This window comes from Balaenoptera acutorostrata, chromosome 9 (assembly GCF_949987535.1).
Source record: "Balaenoptera acutorostrata chromosome 9, mBalAcu1.1, whole genome shotgun sequence".
Classification (NCBI taxonomy): Eukaryota; Metazoa; Chordata; class Mammalia; order Artiodactyla; family Balaenopteridae; genus Balaenoptera; species Balaenoptera acutorostrata.
In genome coordinates this window covers 2,499,527-2,518,916 of record NC_080072.1, presented here as the reverse complement: position 1 = coordinate 2,518,916, position 19,390 = coordinate 2,499,527, and the positions used below count along the sequence as shown (strand labels likewise).

General features: G+C 56.8%; 2 protein-coding genes across 6 annotated transcripts in view; both read left to right on the top strand.

The window, feature by feature from the left end:
• CARS1 (cysteinyl-tRNA synthetase 1) overlaps positions 1-4,980 on the top strand; it is a 48,431-nt gene extending 43,451 nt beyond the window's left edge. For both annotated transcript variants that reach the window (XM_057553316.1, XM_057553315.1), the window contains 5 exons: positions 3-83; positions 626-693; positions 3,534-3,593; positions 3,990-4,073; positions 4,667-4,980. In XM_057553316.1, coding sequence (XP_057409299.1) covers positions 3-83; positions 626-693; positions 3,534-3,593; positions 3,990-4,073; positions 4,667-4,801 — 428 coding nt within the window. In that variant the 3' untranslated portion in view covers positions 4,802-4,980. The remainder of the gene's footprint in view (positions 1-2; positions 84-625; positions 694-3,533; positions 3,594-3,989; positions 4,074-4,666) is intronic.
• A 12,002-nt stretch (positions 4,981-16,982) lies between these two features.
• The window catches only part of NAP1L4 (nucleosome assembly protein 1 like 4), a 79,763-nt gene continuing 77,355 nt past the window's right edge, over positions 16,983-19,390 (top strand). The window contains exon 1 of one of the 4 annotated variants that reach the window (XM_007171141.2): positions 16,983-17,083. The gene's annotated coding sequence lies outside the window, so the exon portion shown is untranslated. Of the gene's footprint in view, positions 17,092-17,263; positions 17,776-19,390 lie in introns of those variants that run through there. The other 3 variants (XM_007171142.2, XM_057552099.1, XM_007171143.3) reach the window with 3 other exon arrangements.

The window sequence follows — 19,390 nt, the reverse complement described above, 5'->3', positions numbered from 1 at the left end:
AGTCCCCGAGGTCCTGCAGCTCAGCGATGCCTTGCGGGACGACGTCCTGCCTGAGCTGGGAGTGCGGTTTGAAGACCATGAAGGTGGGTTCTCTGGACGTGACACCGGGTCGGGGGAGGGACGCAGGGTGGAGATTGCTTTTGAGAGGAAGAACTCCGGGACGGGTCCGAGGACGTTTCGTCTTTTACGCGGTGAACCCCCCCGTGATGCGTGGTCCCGGGGGACCTGTAGTTGTACCTTCTTGGGCGTCACTGCCAGCACCTCCTCTCCTGTGGCCTGACTGCCCGGCGCCCCCGTTTCTGCGGGGCCACTGGCCACCTTTCCTCATGGCCTGTCACTTGGGAGGCAGCCTGTGTCGTGTGGATTGTCAGCAAGTTTCACAGCTTGTGTTTCGACTTGGTGGGAGTTTAGGCTGCACGGAAAATTATTGGATTTTAAACACTCAGACGAATGTCTTATGACTCCTGGGTACTCGCTCTTGAGCAGCAAGGCCTCCCCACGGCACAATTAACATTTGACCTGTGCGAGCAGGAAGGAGGCCCCGGCTTCTCTCAGGGGCCCTGGGGGCGGGAGTGGTGTGGGCAGCGCTGGGCTCGGCCTCGTCTCACGGCTGTTGGCCTTTCAGGACTGCCCACTGTGGTCAAGTTGGTGGACAGAGATACCTTACTGAGAGAGAGAGAAGAGAAGAAAAGGGTGAGTAAAACCGCAATGACCTGAGCTGGGTGTTTTATTTGTTTTTTGTTTTAAGTTCTTATTATTATTATTATAATAATTATTTTTTATTGGCTGCGTTTGGTCTTCGTTGCTGCGCGCGGGCTTTTCTCTAGTTGAGGCAAGCGGGGGCTGCTCTTCGTTGTGGTGTGCGGGCTTCTTATTGCGGTGGCTTCTCTTGTTGGGGAGCATGGGCTCTAGATGCGCGGGCTTCAGTAGTTGTGGCTCGCGGGCTGTAAGCATGCAGGCTCAGTAGTTGTGGAGCGCGGGCTCTAGGCACGTGGGCTTCAGTAGCTGTGGCACATGGGCTTAGTTGCTCCGCGGCATGTGGGATCTTCCCAGACCGGGGCTCGAACCCATGTCCCCTGCGTTGGCAGGCAGATTCTTAACCACTGCGCCACCAGGGAAGTCCCTGAGCTGGGTGTTTATTGAAAATGTAAATATCACTGGAGTTTATATACTTCACCTTTAGGAGTTAGTGTTTATACTCTTATTAAAAAGTGCCAGTGTTTATAAACGTCAGAAGGAAAGACTAGATAGGTAACTACTTGGCAGTTTTCTAACAACAACAACAAAATCCAGCTTCTGATGAAGGACCTGGAGTACAAGGGAAGACTTGTCACCTCTGGTAAACTGCGAAGCTGACAGGTGTGGTCATACCTCGCTGTCACCTGAAGTGGTGTCTCCCTGTCCCTGGGGTTGAATGTGTCATAGTCGCACCTCCACCCACCCCCGCCCCCAGCACCGTCCTTCTCACGCCTCAGACGTTACTACACCTCCGTGAGCAGGGCTGAGCCGGGGGCTCCGTGAAGTGGGACAGTCCCTGCTCTCGGGGACCTCGGCGTCCCGTAGAAAGAGAAAAGCAGGAACAGACACAGTACCTGTCAGAACTGCTGGGCACAGCTCACTGGGTGTGGGGCCCGAGGGGCCTTAAGAAGAGGCCCTGGGGAGGGCTTCCCTGGTGGCGCAGTGGTTGAGAATCTGCCTGCTAATGCAGGGGACACGGGTTCGAGCCCTGGCCTGGGAAGATCCCACATGCCGCAGAGCGGCTGGGCCCGTGAGCCACAACTGCTGAGCCTGCGCGTCTGGAGCCTGTGCTCCGCAACGAGAGAGGCCCGCGCATCGCGATGAAGAGTGGCCCCCGCTTGCCACAACTGGAGAAAGCCCTCGCACAGAAACGAAGACCCAACACAGCCAAAATCAATCAATCAATCAATCAATCAAACATACGCATCTGATTCAAGATCCTCATTAAAAAAAAAAAAAAAAAAAAGAAGAGGCCCTGGGGAGAGGAGTTGGGGAGACTGGGAAGGGGCCTCGACAGGTGTACAGAAGGAGAACTGACGGGTGGGTGGGTGGTCAGGGAGAAGAGTGGCGAGGCTGGCCCTGGGCTGCGCTGGGCGCCGGGGACGCTGGTGTGGAAGCCAGGAGGGGCCGAGCATGAGAATTAAGGAGCCCGGGTGCCGGGGAGGGTCTGGCCGGAGTCAGGCTGGTGCGAGGTTCCAGGAGCTGGGCTTTGAACCTCGTCCAGGCGTTTCTTGGCCCCTCCCCGCCTTTTCCATCCTGTTTGGTCACCCCCGCTGGTGTCACGTCCCCTGGGTCGGGTTCTCCCCATCCTTGGACACCACAGCGCGTGGGCCGCCCCGGCCCTGCCCCGGAGGTGACGTGGGGCTCACTCCCGCTCTCCCCCAAGGCGGCCCGGGGCGTAAAGGCAGGGCAGTGAACTCGGATCGGGCACCTCTGCCCATGTCTTCACTGGCCGCAAGGCCTTCGCGGGAGGGATTTGCTGTACACCTTCCCTCCGGTAGCTCGAGTTTCCAGCCAAGGGAATCCCACCCCAGCCCCCGTGTGTGGAGGTGCCTGGGACCACGGCCTCGTAGGTTGTCTTCAGCTCCCCCAGCGGGATAAGCACCTCCGGTCTCTAAGTGGAAAAGCAAAAGCCCTCGGCACCCGTCTTCCCACCTCCTGAGCTCCGTGCCGGGTCCCTCCTCCTCCGTCCACCCTCAGCCCCTCCTGCTCTGCTCGGGTTCTCCGGTGACAAGGCGCATCCTGGGGTGGCCCCGCCCTTGACCCCTGCTCTCTGGGACCCTCCCTCCGCTTCCCCCACTGCACTGCCCGCACTTCCCGCCTCTCTGGCGTCCGCCCACCCAGGTGACCTCAACCCATCCCAGGGCCCCTCTGCCACCTGTGTGCCTGTGACCCCCGAGTTCTCTCTGGCCCAGACTCCTGTGTCCAGCCGCCTACCTGAGGGCTCCGCTTGGCCAGGAAGCACCCGAAACCCAAGACATCCAAGAGGGAACGCGTGACCTTCATTCCCCAGACCCGTTCCTCCCTCCTATCCGGGGCACACGCTGTCCACATGGCGACCTGAGCCCAGACCTCCCGAGGCAGCCTCGGGCCCCTCCTCACGGGCACCCAGCCCAGCCCCCAGGCCCTCCCTCCCTCCCTGCCTCCTGCCTGGACACTGCCTGCCTGGTGGGAGGTGGGCTCTGGCTCCCACCCATCTCCTCTAGCCAGCCCCACTCCTGCCCTCCCCAGGTGCCCGGGCCCCTCAGGGTTGGCCCTCGCCCTGCTGTCCCTGGTCCCCCACCCGACCGCAGCCCCCCACCTGCCGGGCAGTTCTCTGGTCCTTTCTTCATGTTGGTTGTGTTGCAGGTGACCTCATGTGTGGTGTCCACTCACGCCCCACGTCCAGAGCAGGGCTGGGTCAGAGCCCAGCTCACGGGGATGGGCGGGGGGACGGCAGGGGGCTTGTCCTGTCCCCCTCCCACCCAAGAGGGGCCTGGGCAGCTCCAGCTCACGGGGCGTTTGCTGTCCCCCAGGCTGAAGAAGAAAAGAGGAGGAAGAAAGAGGAGGCCGCCAGGAAGAGACAAGAGCAGGAAGTAACGTCTGCTCGGGGGCGGGCTCCTGGCGGAAAAGCACTTTGACCCCATGCCCTGCCCCCCGTGCCTCCTTGGGACCCAGCCGGGCGCCCCCTCTGCCTCCGTCCCCAGCGGTGCCCCCTCACCACCTCACACCGTGCCCCAGGGAGGCCGGGAGCCCTGGGCAGGGACAGACGTGGCCGCGAGCTCCAGGACGGCTTCTGTGGCCTTGATCCTGCTGTGCTGCGTGCACGGCCGTCCCCCTGTTCCTGCAGAAAACACCTGGCTCCCTCCTTTCACTTCCCTCTGCCCAGCTGTCGCTCCCTGAACCTGGGGGCTGGGGTGGGAGCCGACACGGGGTCGCGGGCGTGGGGCCCCTCGTGGGCTCGGAGCAGTGACCCCACGTCTGTGTTCCAGGCGGCAAGGCTGGCCAAGATGAAGGTTCCGCCCAGCGAGATGTTCTTGTCAGAAAGCGACAAGTATTCCAAGTTTGATGAAAACGTAAGAAATGCTGTCTTTCTTTTCAGAACGTTGTTAGACCATTAAATTGGGATGAGAGGGGTTTTCAGACTTGGCTGGGAAGATTCTCTGTCCAGGGTGCTGTCTGCAGGAAGGCGGGCTTGTGTGGGGCTGTTTCAGGCCCAGCACGTGTAGCCCAGTGCCCGGGGCCGCCCCTCCCTCACCACGGCCCAGCGGCTCTGGGGCCGGGCGTCGTGGCCTGGGCCGGTTGATGGATTGGCAGGGACTCACCCCACAGACAGTCCAGAAGGGCCGTGGCACAGATGTGCCCATTGCTCGAGGGGCTCCTCAGCGGGGCTGCTCACGGCCGCTTGCCCTCGAGACCCTCAGGCCTCCCTCACTGGTCTTGTACGTATTTGCTCGTATCAGAACCATGTCGACCCTGGTGGGGAACGGGGCCCCTCACCCCTCAGGCGGGGGGCACCCCAGGATGGTCGCTTCCCAGAGGCTAGGACGGGCACCTCGGATCAGTGCGCTGGGTCCGGAGCGTGGCGGGGAGTGGAGGCCGGGCAGGCGGACTGGCCCGGGCAGTGGGCTGGATGCCCGCGGTGACCGCCCGTGCCCTCGCCTTTCAGGGTCTGCCCACACACGACACAGCAGGCAAAGAGCTGAGCAAAGGGCAGGCCAAGAAGCTGAAGAAGCTCTTTGAGGCCCAGGAAAAGCTGCACAAGGAGTATCTGCAGTTGGTTCAGAATGGAAGCGTCCCGTGAAGGCGGGGCCGAGGCTCTACACCACACCGGGGGCACCAGCTCCCGCCGCCCCGGGCACTCTGCCCCCCGCTCCGGGCATGTTTACAGTGCTCCTCGGAGCCTAGGTTAAGGATTCTGTCCGGAGAGGTCTGGGCCACCTTCGGCTCTGAAACGTCAGTAATAAAATCTTCCAAACGCGAGGCTGGGCTCTGTCTGCCGTCACCCTGCACGGTCAGCGCTCGCGGGGGCCCGGCCGGGCTGCTTGCTCAGCAGGTCACGACACGGGAGGTCAGGCCACTGAGCGGCTTCAGCCGAGGACTGCCCCCCGCCCCGACCCTGCCCCCGTGCAGATGGCTATCGGCTAATCTCTGGTGTGTAGGCGCATTCGGAGGCATTTGAGTAGGAAAAAGACAGGCTCAAACGGGCAGAGCCCACTGGCGCCGCACACAAAGGCTGCTCGGCCGGGCGCCCGGGTCCTGCTGGGTCAGCTCGGCGCCCTGTCTCCGCAGCGATTCCGCGGGCAGGCGGGCGGCAGGGCCGGCTCAGCACGCTGGCGATGAGATGGGAGGAGGGGGGATCCCAGCAGCGCAGGGCAGCGATGTCCCCAGGTCCCAGCCAGGAGAGCGTGTCCTCACCACCCTGCTCTCGCATTCTTACTTCCGGGGCTGAGAATCCCCACCTGAGCTCCAGGCCTGGACGGAGCAGGGTGGCAGCGAGCCGGGACCGGCTCCACCTGCAGAAGCGCGGGGCCAGGTCAGATCCGCGAGAACCCGCTATGGAGCCCTCGGGGCCGGGCGGACGGGCTGGGAGATACCATCCGGGTCTCGCTCGCGGCGATGGCGGGGCACAGCGGCCCAGCCGGGGCAGGGGGCTGGGGTCGGGGTTGGCACTGTCCAGTGGTGGCCGCGCTCGCCCTTCACCCCCGCGGCCTGCTCGTGGGAGCGTCACCCCCAGAGCAGGTGGGGAGCAGCCTGCTGGCCGGTACCGGCTGCTCCGGGGGGCCCCCACCCACCAGCCACACGTGGAGCACGACGGCTGCGACCCCATGAGGACAGGCCCTGCATGTGTTCAACTTTTGAACCTTGTAAATGTTTTACATTAAAAAAAAAGTAAACCAGTAAGAAAAAAGGCCCCAAGACAAAGTGGAACAAACCCAGGGCAGTTATCTACCTAACAAGTCACCCCAGCACTTAGTGGCTGAAGTGACAATGACCTTATTATTGACCCTGGGGGTTCCGGGTTGACCGGCTCCTCTGGGCGGGTCTGAGTCAGGGCCCCCAGCCGGGTGCAGTCAGAGGGCGGGGGGTCTGCGTGCTCGCGCCTGGGTCCTGGGCGGGGGATGCTGGGGTGTGGCCTCCAGGTCGGCAGCCTCTGCGGGTCCCAGGAGAGTTGGGCACCACGTGCCCTTTGGGATCTAACCTCAGAGGTCACGCGGACCCCCGCCATCCTCCCTGAGGAGAGGCCGCCCCAGGGCCCACCTGCAGACCCCTCCCTGTGACGGCAGTGGCAGGGGGCTGGAAAGGGTGGCAGCTGTTTAGGAAAGCGCCACCTGCCACAAAACCGCAAATCAAACCGGTGAGAAAAGGGCCCCTTTGGTTGATTTGAGAACCTGCCACTTGGCTGCACATCGTTCGGGGGGGGTGTCCTGAGGCCAAAGCCGTGCAGAGAAGTCAAACTTGGTTCCACTGTTGTGTCGCTGGGCGTGGGCCGGCGTGGTCGTCACCCTCCGCGCTGTGCGGGCAGCGGACACGTGCCTCGACATCAGCAGCCCCGCGTTCATCGTGAGGAAAAGCACCAGAGAATCACGTGCTGTTAAACACGAACGGAGGAGACAACGGAGGAACTGACGCTTGACTTGTAAACAGTAGGTATGTCCCAGCCATGCAGGCTGAGAGGGGACCACCCCGGTGGCCACGAGCACCCCCAGGGCCAGCTTCCAGGCTCTGAGTGCCATCCCCTCTCCTGGGAGAAGCGGCCAACTCCAGGCCGAGGGCGAGCGCACGTGGAGGCCCAGGGCATCCCGCCACCCTGAGGGGAAGCATCCCAGACGGAGGGGTCGTGTCAGAAGGACACAGGACCGACCAGGAACATACACAGCAGCCAGGAGAGTCTCCGGGGCATCGGGCAGAGGGTCACGTGCAGTGAGATTCCAGTGAGATGACTCGAGAGGACAGAACTAGAGAGAGCGGCGTAGCGGTGCCGGGGGCTGGGTGGGGGCTGACCAGGGACAGTCTGGACCCTTCACCCTTCGACCGCAGTGGGGGCTGAGGAATCTATGCCCGTGGCCACGTGACACCAGGGCTGGTGTCCCAGGGTTGATCTTAGGCAAGATGTAGCTGTCAGGAAACCATGTGAAGGGCACAGGGACCCCTCTGCCGCAGCTTCCTGGGAACCTCTCATGATTTCAAAGTGAAAAGCCTAAGGAGCTTCCCCCGGCTAAGTCTCGGACAACTGGAGCCCTGAAAAGAAGGGGTCATTGAAATCCAGGCATCCACACTTATTCTCAAAAGCAAAGAAGACCAAGACATAATAACTTGTCACCACTGGAGCTGACACCTGGTCCACAGACTTAGTTATTTATAAGTGGCAGGATTGGGACTTCCCTGGCGGTCCAGTGGTTAGGACTCTGTGCCGTCACTGCCATGGCCCTGGGTTCAATCCCTGGTCGGGGAACTAAGATCCCGCAAGCTGTGTGGCATAGCCAGAAAAAAAGGTGGCAGGATTAAACATCTCCCACCCTCCATGGAAACTGTATTTGAGAGCCACAAATGGCCCCACTGAAAGGGGCAGCAGTGCCAGCGAGTAGAAGTGGGCAAAACAGGACAGCTAGAACGCCTCCGTTCTGCGGCCCCGAGTGCAGCCCCGACTCCAGCCAGGGCTGTCAGTGGACGCCGAGACCCCTGCTGAAAGTTGGGTGATGACGCCAAAGCATCCCCTCGCAGGTGGCTTGTCGCGCACAGGGGACCGGGAAAGGTGCGCCTGTCACCTTACAACTCGGAGCCCTGCCCATCACCCCCTGCCCCCAGCACTCAGTCTCAGCGTCCCCCGAGAGGGACATGTGGGCCTGAGGGGTGCCCTGCAGGGGGGAGCCTGGCCTCACCTGCACAGAGAAGTCTTTCCACTAAAAATACGGAGTAGGTACTGAACAAAGCTTTTAGACCCGTGCTGCCCGGGACCTCGTTAAATCGCAGACCCTGACTCGGATCTGGGTGGGGCTGGAGATTCTGCGTTTCCTCCAGGCCCCGAGGTGATGCCCCTGCCACTGGTCGGGGGCCCCACCTGGAGGAGGGGCCGTCCGTTTCACTTGCTGCTCACCGGCAGTACTGGGGGCCCAGACACAGGCAGGAGGTGCTACAGAGAGGCCGCCGGACTCATCCAGAAGGCGGGGCCCTCCTCGAGGCTCGGGGGAGATTGGAGAAACAAAACCACCACCTCCCGTGTACTAACCTGGATAGCTTTGAACAAACCGGCCCCAGAGACGTTTGGGGACATGTGCGCATGGGCATGGTGTGATGCTAAGGAATCTCGGTGAACTTTGTTCGTTCGATCATGCCAGTTGTGTCCACACATGTCCTTAGTTTGGGACAACGTGGCCTGGTAATTTTCTTCAACAAAGAAAACCGATGAAGCAAATTATACAGATGCTTCTGGTCACACCTGAGTGACCGGCGTCTATCTGTGCCCCAGGTCATCCTCTCTACCTTCCTGTGTTCCAGACTCTTCGTGATCAAATGTTGTTTAAAACGTGCCGCCAGGAAACCCTCTCGTCTTTGGTGGACGACCGGGGCGGGTCGCGGCACCTGTGGGGGGTGCACTGGGGGCTCCTGGTCAGGAACATCCTCACTGTCCCCTTTGCATTCGGCCTTTGCACCCTTACAAGCTGCGGCAGAACCTTCTGGAACAAGATGGGGTGGAAAACTTTTTTAACTTGTAAAATATCAGTTCACCTGTAAAAAAGTGTTCCTTTTGTGTGTGTGCATGAAACCCCTTTCCAGCATTAAGAGCCAGAATTGTCTTCCTGCTTCTCCCCAAAGAGAAATCTTTCGTGTTTTCATTACTAAAAAAAATCACAGATTCACTATTTAAAAATCGAATCATGCAGAAAATTACCAGACTAAAGTAACGACGGGGTGTCCCCTTAAGGCCATCTAGAGCGAGCCTGTAACAGTTTGGGGACAGGCTCCCGACACCTTCCTTCTGAGTTTACAGATAGCAGCCCTCTCTGCACGGAATAGACGGTGGCTATTTTATGATGTCATCTGCTTCTTCCTCCTGTCTCCATGTGTCCTTGTCATTAGAGCATCATGACCTGGGGGCCACCGCCCTGGGGAGGGATGTCGGGTGCTTCTGGGGCCCCGTGCTCCCTCTCTTCTGCCAGCCCCGGGGGTTCCTCATTGAGCAGTGCCCACAAGAGGCGAGGGGCAGGGCCCCTCCAGGGCCAGGTTGGTTGTGGTCCAGCCGTTTTTGAGCTGGGGGGCTGAGGGAGTCGTCCAGCCCGTCTCTAATTCCTCCTCTGGAGGTGGGGACGATAGTGTCCACCTGGGACATTGCTCAGCCAAGGCCTTGCCATCATTCAGTGGCCCCGAGATGAGGCACAGTCTCTAGGTGGGAAGGAAGACAGGGCGCCCGTCCTCCTGAGCTCAGTCTGGGGGGAGCTCAGGCCGAACAAGGAGCAGAACCCAAGGGCAGGGCCACCCCTGGAGGGTAACCCCCTGCGCTCCCCATGGCCGGAGGGCGAGCCAGGCCGGGGACCTGCGTAGAGGGGCTGTTAACAGGTGTGTATGAGCTCAGAGCCCGGTGGTGTCAAAGTTACGATGGTGGGAAAACGAAAGCCACGAGGTGGCCAGGGGCCTTGGGGTTCTAATCCCAGCACCTCTCAGCCCTGGTCTTACTTAGCATCACCTGGGGACTTCTAAACAAACTGATGCCCGCTGTGCCTACCCCGTTCCGAGTTCACTGGGGGCAGCAGGGATTACAGAAGGGTGTTGAACAGCACAGTGCCATGGTCCGGGCTCACCAGCGCGCCGGTGGGCAGCGTGGAGGATCGGGTGGCAGGAGGACGGGCTGTGACCTCCAGCCAAGGGCACGAGGGTGGCCTTAGCCCGTGAAGAGCAGGGACCCTCCTGGCTAAGGAGGAACCAGCCCAGTGGAGATCCGTTTGCTGGTGCTTCTGCTGTCAGTGGGTAGTCAGAAAGGATCGTGTCCACAGAATAAGAGACGCCAGTACAAGGCTCCGGTGTCAGCAAAGCTTGGGTGTTTGTCAGAATGAAAGTGTCTTGAGGGACTTCCCTGGCGGTCCAGTGGTTAAGACTCTGCCCTTCCAATGCAGGGGGCACGGGTTCAATCCCTGGTCAGGGGTCAGCAGCCAAAAAAAAACCAAAAAGACCCAAGGCCCCACATGCTGAGAGTGGTTTTTTCTTTTCTTTCTTTCTTTTTTTTTTTTTTTGGCCCATAGCATGCGGGATCTTAGTTCCCCAACCAGGAATCGAACCCGCACTCCCTGCGGTGGAAGTGCATAGTCTTAACCACTGGATTGCCAGGGAAGTCCCCTGGGAGTGAGTTTTTAAAGCTGATATGGCAAGGCAGGAAGCCCAGGCAGCCAGTGGGTCTGCTGCTGGAGGCTGGGCGACTCACCCCGGGTCCCTGGGGACGCTGCCGGGGCCTGGGAGGGTGAGGGCAGATCCCTGAGTAGGAGGTGGGCAGTGGGAGGCCACCCCCCAAGCCCCTCAGCCTTCACATCGTGTAGAGACTCCAGAAACTCAAGGACACCTGCAGCAGCTGCCCTGTTGTACTGGACTGAATAACGCAACCCCGCAAATCCATGTCCACCCAGAAGTCCACAGTGTGAGCTAATTTGGAAATAGGAGGCTCTTTGCAAATGTAATTACTTAAGATGAGGTCCCACTGGAGTAGGGTGGGCCCTAACTCCAATATGACTGGTATCTTTGAAAGAAGAGGAGACAGCCATGGGGACAGGCCACGTGAGGACAGAGGCAGAGGCTGGAGGGACGCGGCCACAAGCCCAGGGACACCTGGAGCCCCCAGAATCTGGAAGAGGCAGGAGAGATCCTCCTCTATAGCCTCCGGGGGTGGAAGCGGGGCCTACCTACAACTCGATTTCAGACATGACTGTCCAGAACTGGGAGAGAACACGTTTCTGTTGTTTAAGCTGTGGTGTTTAGGGTACTTCGTTGTGACGGCCCCAGGAAACCAACAGGACCTCCATCCTTGAACCTTCATCCTCTTGAACAAACACGTTTAATATGACTTCATGCTTCATTTAAATAAATCCACTTGTGATTATAATGGGGAGGTGGCAGGAAAATATAGTCAGACTGCAGGCAGGCGAGGACTGTTGCCTGATTTCACAACAGATACGAATAGAATGTGGTGCAGTTTCCCAGGAGCCGCTCCTCACGAGGCCAGCTGCAGGGGACTCCTGTTCCTGTTTCTGTTGGGGAATCCGAGACTCAGGGCCTGAGAACTGAGAAGACGTCAGACCCAGGGAGGGGGCTTGCGATGGCAATGCTGGCGTCACTCTGAGCCTGGCACCCGCCCATCATGCCCACGGGCAGATGAAGGCGTGGCGTGCAGCCTGGCCCAGGCATCACCTTGGGGGCATCTGCCCGGGCTCACCTCCTGATGGGGCTCCCAGGTGCTATCATTAGGGCCGTGAGCCACCCTGAGCTATTTGCAGGTCCTGGAATGCACTATGCTCCCCTCCTGGCCTCTCCTGCTGGTTCTCAGGTGTCAGCTGGGGCACCACTTCCTCCCGGAAGCCTCCCTGATACACTCCTTCTAGTGGTGGGCACGGGGCAGGAGGTGGGGATCAACATGCTCCCCATCAAGTGCCCGTGGTCAGGAAAGCTGGCACTGGTGCCCTGATGGTAATAAGCAGGGGGTGGCAGCGGCGGGATGTTCAAGGAAGGACCCTCAGAGGAGGTGACTGGACCCAAATGATGGCAGGAGCCCACAAAGGGACATGTGGACGGAGAGGATTTTGAGATCATTCACAACCTCCCAAAAGGGGCCTTTCTCCAGACCCACAAAAGCCCCAAAGGGGGCAGGCCAGGGGGCGTGGACGATCACAGGTGTGGACAGGTGGACTCCACCATCCCAGGTCCGGCCTGCTTTCTCCAGGTGGCGTCTGGGCCACAAGCAGACCCAGGAGTCAGCCCTTCTGGCCCCTCAAAGGGCGGCCCCGAGTGGCCCCATACTCAGTGGTGGCTGCACCCGGAGCACCAGGGCCTGTGGCTGCCGGGGACCAGATATCACCTGGGGCAGGACGCAGGCTGAGCCCCTGGAGGAGACGTGAGTCTTGGGGAGCAGGAACTGAAGGGCAGATTACCCACTCCCCGCCCCGCCCCTGTGTCCTCAGGTGCTGAGTCCCCTGCCCGCGCCAGGCGGCTGGGGTCATCAGACAGACACCTGCACCAAGGCGACTGCTCACCAGCGCTGTTCCAAGTCTCCCCCAGCCCCATGAAGCAGGTGCTGTTAAGTGTCCCCATTATACAGATGGGGGAACTGAGGCACAGGCTCTCAGCCAGGCCCGCCGGCTGGAATCGGGTAGAGCAAGGATTTGGCCCCAGGAACACCTGCCCCTCTCTCCCTGCTCTCTGCTGCACGGCCTACTGGCCAGGACCACTGCCGGGGCACCGCCTTAGCGTGCTGTGGACTGAATGGCAGCCTCCAAATTACAGGTTCAACATCAATTCCCGGAACCTGGGCATGTGACATTCAGATACCGGGGTTTTGCAAATGTAATCGAGTTAAGATGAGGCCATTAGGGTGGGCCCTAGGACAGTGATTGGAGTGTCCTTTTAAGAAGAGGACACAGGAGGGCTTCGCTGGTGGTCCAGTGCTTTAGACTCCATGCTTCCACTGCAGGAGGCGTGGGTTCGATCTCTGGTTGGGGAATGAGGTAAGAAGAGGTGGTAGTGGCTCTGAGAATAAGAATATGCAACTATGTAATTTTTCATTGAGCAAAATGTCTTTACATACATTCCCTGCATTGAACTGTATTGCCTGGCATCACAGAACGTTAGCACTAAAAGGTACCCAAAAGATCACTTACCTCCTTTAGCAGATGAGGAAATTAATGTCCAAGAAGGTAAATGTCTTTCTCAAGAGCATAAATCCAGGACAGGATGACTCTGTAGATGGTTAATGATTTATGAGGGACAGTGGTTCCAATGTCAGCAGGGAGGGTGAAAGTTACCCTTGACAAGACTTGAAATCACTCCTAACGTACAATATAGCCACAAAGCATCCGCAAGTGAGTCCACCAGAACATTTTCCTCTAATAAGGAAACACATCGCTTTTTTTCCCATTGAATCCCAGATGAAGCAGTTGGCCTGGTTTTAAGGGGCCAAGTTGCATGGGGGGGAGAAAAAAAAAAAGACATTATAAGAAATACCTGGGGAGTAAAATCAACTTAGGAAGTCGCCCTGTTACATTCTTTGGGTGAAAAAAAGTGACTTGAATAGCCCATCTTTCTTTTATACTTCTATTTGTCCCCTAATTGTGTGCTTTTTTTTTTTTTTTTTGAATTTGCTTTCCTGAGTGTATGGAGAGGAATTTATATGCTACATTTTTAAAGAATGAAACCTTACTGAATAAGTGACTTAGAAGGTTTAAATGTTTGGGTTTCAGATGGCTGCGATTTCCACTTTAATGTATTAATATCACACACGGGTTGCATGGTCCTTGTTGCGCTTGATGACTTTTGTTACCGTCCCTGCTATAGTTTATTGTGCTGATCATGTTATCAGTAAGTCTTAACTTTAACCAGAAGCAGCCACCAGCAAAACCAGTATCAACATAAACTCCACACCCTAGCCTCTGTGTCTTGGGACTTCTGCAAGAGTAATCACAAAGAAGGAACTATTCCTCAAACCTAAAATTTGGATAACCATTTACACTTAACTGTATACCAAGAGTATTGTATTTGTTCCAAGGTAGCTCAAAACTCTTTGAAAGTGCCTTATAGGAAGTGGGGAAAATGAGTAATTCCATTTTAACAAGAATGTATACAGATGTGAAATAGGAAAATAAGGGATCTGCAAAATTGTTATGGTCCTAGCCTCATGTAGTTTATATTTATTTAATTTTTTTGGCCGTGCTGTGAGGCATGTGGGATCTTAGTTCCCCAACCAGGGATCGAACCCGTGCCCCCTGCAGAGGAAGTGCAGAGTCTTAACCACTGGACCGCCAGGGAAGTCCCTCATGTAGTTTAAAATTAAAGTCTATGCATACAGAAAATATTTGCAAGGTAATTACTAGAATAATGGCAAAAAAAGTCAGCACAGGGAATCCTTTAGATTCAGAGTCATGACTTACTTTTCAAATGGAATAGACTCAGCTAGTGGCAGTTTTGCTTCTAGAGTAACGTGGCCTTGAGAAAACCACTTCACCTGCTTCTATGGATTCATCTGTTACCTCCTATAGACTCTATGCCATATTCATACATCTCATCTTCCCTTCATTATTTCAGTGGTGACAGTGGCAATTTAGGTTTACGTCTTAGAACCTAAAACTCCTTGGACTAAAAAGTCCTAAATAAAAACAGTTGTTAAAAAAAAAGTTTCATGTAAAATTACCCAGGGTCTCAAAAGTCAATGAAAAGTTACCCAGGGACCCTAATGCAGAAGTAATATTTGAATCTTTAGACACAAATGCAGTGAAGTGTGTCAGTAACTAATAAGTTGCCTCCTTTGTAATTCTTTCCATTTTTTGATTTCATATGTCAAAACAAACTCCTTCGCTTAGCTTGTAAGCATAGTAATTAGCGTTTCAGATATTCATTTTTGGAGCACAGAACTAATTAACAACTAACCCTGTTATAACGGGCTAAAATGAGAGTAATGTTTTCCTAATACATAATTGTATTTCTGAACTTGAGTAGGGATATTTTGAGCTGTTTGGTCACATGTTAAATATTTTGTGCTTTTTAAAAGATTCCTGATAATACTTCTCGATTCTTTCCCATGAGCCCTGAATGTAATTCTGATTTTATAATATTTTTCAAAATGATATACAGGGACTTCCCTGGTGGTGCAGTGGTTGAGAATCCGCCTGACAATACAGGGGACACGGGTTCAATCCCTGGGCCCGGAAGATCCCACACGTTGCGGAGCAACTAAGCCCGCGTGCCTAGAGCCCGAGCTCCGCAACGAGAAGCCACCGCAATGAGAAGTCCACGCACCGCAAAGAAGAGTAGCCCCCGCTCACCGCAACTAGAGAAAGCCCACGCGCAGCAATGAAGACCCAACGCAGCCAATAATTTAAAAAAAATATATAAAATGATCTTCGTCTCCCTTATTGGAAAATGTCACTTCATCAATCCTTTAGCAATTAAACTCCTGCTGTGGCTTGACCGGCGCGGGGTGGCGGGGGCGGGGGGGGGGGGAAGGACCCACAGAGACACAGAGAAGGCGGCCATGTGATGCAGCCACAAGCCCAAGACAGCCCAGAGCTCCCAGAAGCTGAAAGAGGCAGGAAGGACCCTCCCCTGGAGACTTTGAAGGGAGCCCAGCCCTGTAACGCCTATGATTTCTGCCTTCCAGCCTCTAGAAAGGTGAGAAAACACAATGCTGTTGTACTTTCTAAGCCCCACGGCTTGTGTCCCTTTGTTGTGGCAACCACAGGAAATTAAAACAGCATTCTCAGTCCTGTTGCAGACAGAAAGGCTGTGGACAATGTCGCCCACCTTCCCACCAACTCACTAAAGTGACCCGGGGAAAGGCCGCTCCACTACAGCCGTTCCACCAAGGGCCAGGCCCAGTGGCCACCTGGCGCTGGTGCAGTGCACCACCTGCTTCAACCCCGAACATCCAGGCAGGGCCAGATACAGTGGCCTCGTGGATATGAGCCTTTATTAAACAGGAGGAGGACAGACCTCCAAACTTGAAAACGCTGGTGCTCCTTTCTTTCGTAGTTTATGCCTCCTCCCCCAGCTCTGCCCCGTCCTCAGCAAAAGCAAAACAAGGTCACTACAGAAAAGTCAGAAAATCCAAGTAAGGCAAGCAGGGATCTCACACACGCCCTCTCAGTACAGATGCGGGGCAGAGGCTGGTCCCCGCCATGTGGGTTACACCGGGGCACCCGCTGGCCACCCTGCGGCGGTTAGCTTACGTTAAGTCCTTAACAGCCCCTCCAACAGGAGCCTCTGGATGCTTTCAAACTCCTCCCCCCGCCCCCTTCAAACTTGCTGAAAAGTTAGAACGGGTTTCAGAAGCGACCCCGCTCAAAGAAAGGAAAGTTTCTGAAGAAACGGACAAAAAATAATCAAAGACCCCTCAACGGAAGATAGCGCCCAGAAACACAGACTCTCAGAAGCCCGGGCCTGGCGGATGTGGGTTTCCACCGAACTGTCGTCTTATTCAAGCGGTTTTCAGATTAACGCTTTTCCAGGAACTGTAACGTGGGGAGGCCGGGGTCGGTACCCCGGCCCCAGCGGCCCGGCGCTTCCTTCTGGCCGGTGGGTCTGCTAGGCCCGAGCCGGGCTGAGACGCTGGGGACGCGGGCCTGGGCGCTGCCCCGGGAGGGCCCGTGAGTGCGCGGGATAGGGTGGGGGAGGAAGAGGGGACCCCACGCGCCAAGCCCAGCAGGCAGCACGAGCCCGGGGATTTGAGGGGGGGAAGCCCGGGCCATGGGGTCGCGGAGGTCGGCGGGGTCAGCGCGCGCGTCCCTGGGGCTGGAACTCAATTGGGGGGAGGTAGGCAGGGGTCGCGGGAGGTGGGTGGGCCCCGAGACAGCGCCCAGTCCCACGGGGGGTGGGGAAGGGGGGCTGCACAGGCCGGGGGGTGGACTGCGCCCGAGCTGGGGTGAGCGGTCGGGGTGGGCGGTTGGGATGGGGAATGGGCTGCGCAGACCGGGATGAGTGTGGGGCCGGAAAAGGGATGTACCCGAGGAGAACACGAGAATAGGCTGCAGCAGGCACCCCCCACGTGACCTCCGCGCGCCCCCGCCCCTTAAAGGGGCGGAAGGAACGCGGGCGCGCGCCACGCTGACGTCACACATCCCTATTTGCATCCGGCCCGCGGGTCTCGGCCCCCCTCAGCGCGGCGCCTCCTGGGCGGCCTCCGATTGGCCGTCACCGGCGGCGCCGAAGCGTAGTTGACTTGCGCCGCGCCCTCCCAATCGTAGCCCGCTTTGCTCGCGGAGGGCGGGGCCAGGGGACTCAGCCAATGGGAGGCGGCGTTGTTGGCGGCCACGGCGGCGCAGTCCCGGAGCGAGCGAAACCCAGACGGCTGCCGCCACTGCCGCAGGAGGAGTCTGGTGCGGACGCGAGGCTCGGCCGGGTAACGGCGTTAGTGGCGGCCGGCGGGGCGGGGGCCGGGGCCGGGGCCGGGGCCGGGGCCGGGGTGGTGGGAGCCGCGGAGAAGGCCCGGGGCCGCCATCTCGGGAGGCCGCGGCGGCAGGGGCGGGGCCGGGCCCGGAGCGCCCGGAGCGGCGGCGGGGAGCAGGCGGGCGGGAGCGGGCGACGCGGGTGGGACCGGGGCCCGCGGGGAGCCGGGCGGGGCCCGGGCGGCGGCGGCAGGTGTCGCGCTCCGCCCCTCCCGCGGCGGCCTGAAGGTCAGGAGAGCTTTGTTCCCGCGCGGCTCCCGCCCGCCGGCTCCGCTGCGTCCCCGGGAAGGTTAAGGCCATGGGTCGGGCCGCGAGGACCCAGGCGAACGCGGAGCCGCCCAGGGGCCTTTTGTTTTCGGAACCGGAGCCTTCCCAGGGCTGAGTGACCGTTAGCCGCGGCTGCAGCGGGCTCCAGTCCCGCGTCCGGCGGGTGGGTGAGGCTGCCGCGTGTGCCGGGGCGACACCAGGACCTTGCGCGGTCCTGGGTGTTGTCGGGGACGGGCGGCGACGTGCGCCCGCAGCCGGTAACGGACGCGCCGGGAGCCGGACGGGCCCGGAGTGCCCGGCAGGGTGGCCGCCGAGTCTGCGCTACTTTACTGCTTAACGTCATCCTGCGGCCGGGGAAGTGGGGCCGTCCGAAAAGTCTGTGAGTGTCACGGATGGGACGTTGCCCTGCGCGTCTTAGTCCGGAGGTGGTGACAGCAGTCACATCGGTGTGTTTCTATCTGACTGCTGGGCCACTCCCCTCCTCCCGCCTGCCCCCCGATCCTGTGTTTTCCGAATGCTTTCTGTTAGTGATCAGACTTCCCACCGTCCGCAGTTACCCCCGGTCTATCTAAGCCGAGTCCTGCAAGAAGCCTTTGGGCCTCGAAGAAGGCTGTGTCGGGTTCCTGGCGGGGATGCTCCTGCACTCACCTGCCAGCAGGGCTTTGGTTCACATGCCCCCTCTGTTTTACTTGCATGTCGCTGTAAAGTATAAAAATAGGCTTGTGAAAATTCTCAGAGTGAGTTGTTGAACTTAAAAATTGTCTTTTCAAAAGTTACTGCTTTCTTGTAGAAGTAACTGTATCTCTAAGTGATTAATAGCTGTCCTGCACACCAGGGACTCCGATAATCTCTGCCTGTGTTGACTCATTTCATAATAGTCTAATAACTTATGCGATAAGCACTGTTGTTTTCCCGTTTAACCACTCAGGAAACTTGAGGCCCTGGAAGGTTTAAGTAAAGTGGTGTGTGCAAGGTGACATAACTTGGATTAAAATGCAGGCACTTTTAATTTTGCCCAGCTTTACTGTTTCTGTAGAAGGGATGAAAAGTTTTAGTAAGAAATTGTTTTAATTATTGCACTGAGCCTCACTGAAGTCTAGTTTTCGAGCATCATTGATGCTGGTTGATCATTTCCAGCTCAGAATTCTGTGATTCCACAGAATGCTAAATGCTTCCCATAGTAGAATCTGGAAATGATTTCGGACGGTGATTAACAATAGCTAGAGGGATAAATGATACGCAAATGTAAAATGACCTTCCGAGAAAGAAAGGTGGTGATAGAGTAGGGATATGTTTAAAAGGTTAAATGAGTGACTAAAGTAGAGGGAGATGGCTTAAAAATGAGCGTTATCTATTAGTGGTTAACTTGTTAAGGTAAGAGTTGACAGGAAAAAGAAACCCCAGAAAATGAATTTCTCAATTTATTAGCTGCTTTTTTTTGTTTTGTTTTGTGACAAGGAAATTTTTTTCTTTCATCTTTTGAAGGTAAGTATTCTATTCTGAGATTTGGAAGGATTGAAGATAAGACTTTTGGTCAATAAAAATACCATTACAAAACTTAATTTCTTATAGAACTATAGTGACAAAGGGGATTAGTTTTATAGATAAAATAGGTATAGGAATTGTGACCTTTTCAAGTTTACTTAGGAACACTTTCACCAGAAGTTTGAGGCCTCTTCTCGTGGTATGATGAGAGTAGTTATTCTCAAAATAATTATAATTATATAAATAATTTCAACACTGTAGTGCTGTCTTAAATACCTGTTATTACACATACATTTACAGTCTTTTTTTATTCCTGGTTGACCCATGTTACTAATTCAGAATGTCTGCGGTTATTTGTGCCTCAGTATTATAAAATAACATCTAAATGCTTCTGTGACTTTTGCATTATTTTTGAAAATACTATATAGAATAGAGATTGGAGAAATTGATTGAATTTTTTGCAGTAGCTGATTTTATCACTTGGCTTGATAGTCTCAGTAAACTGAATT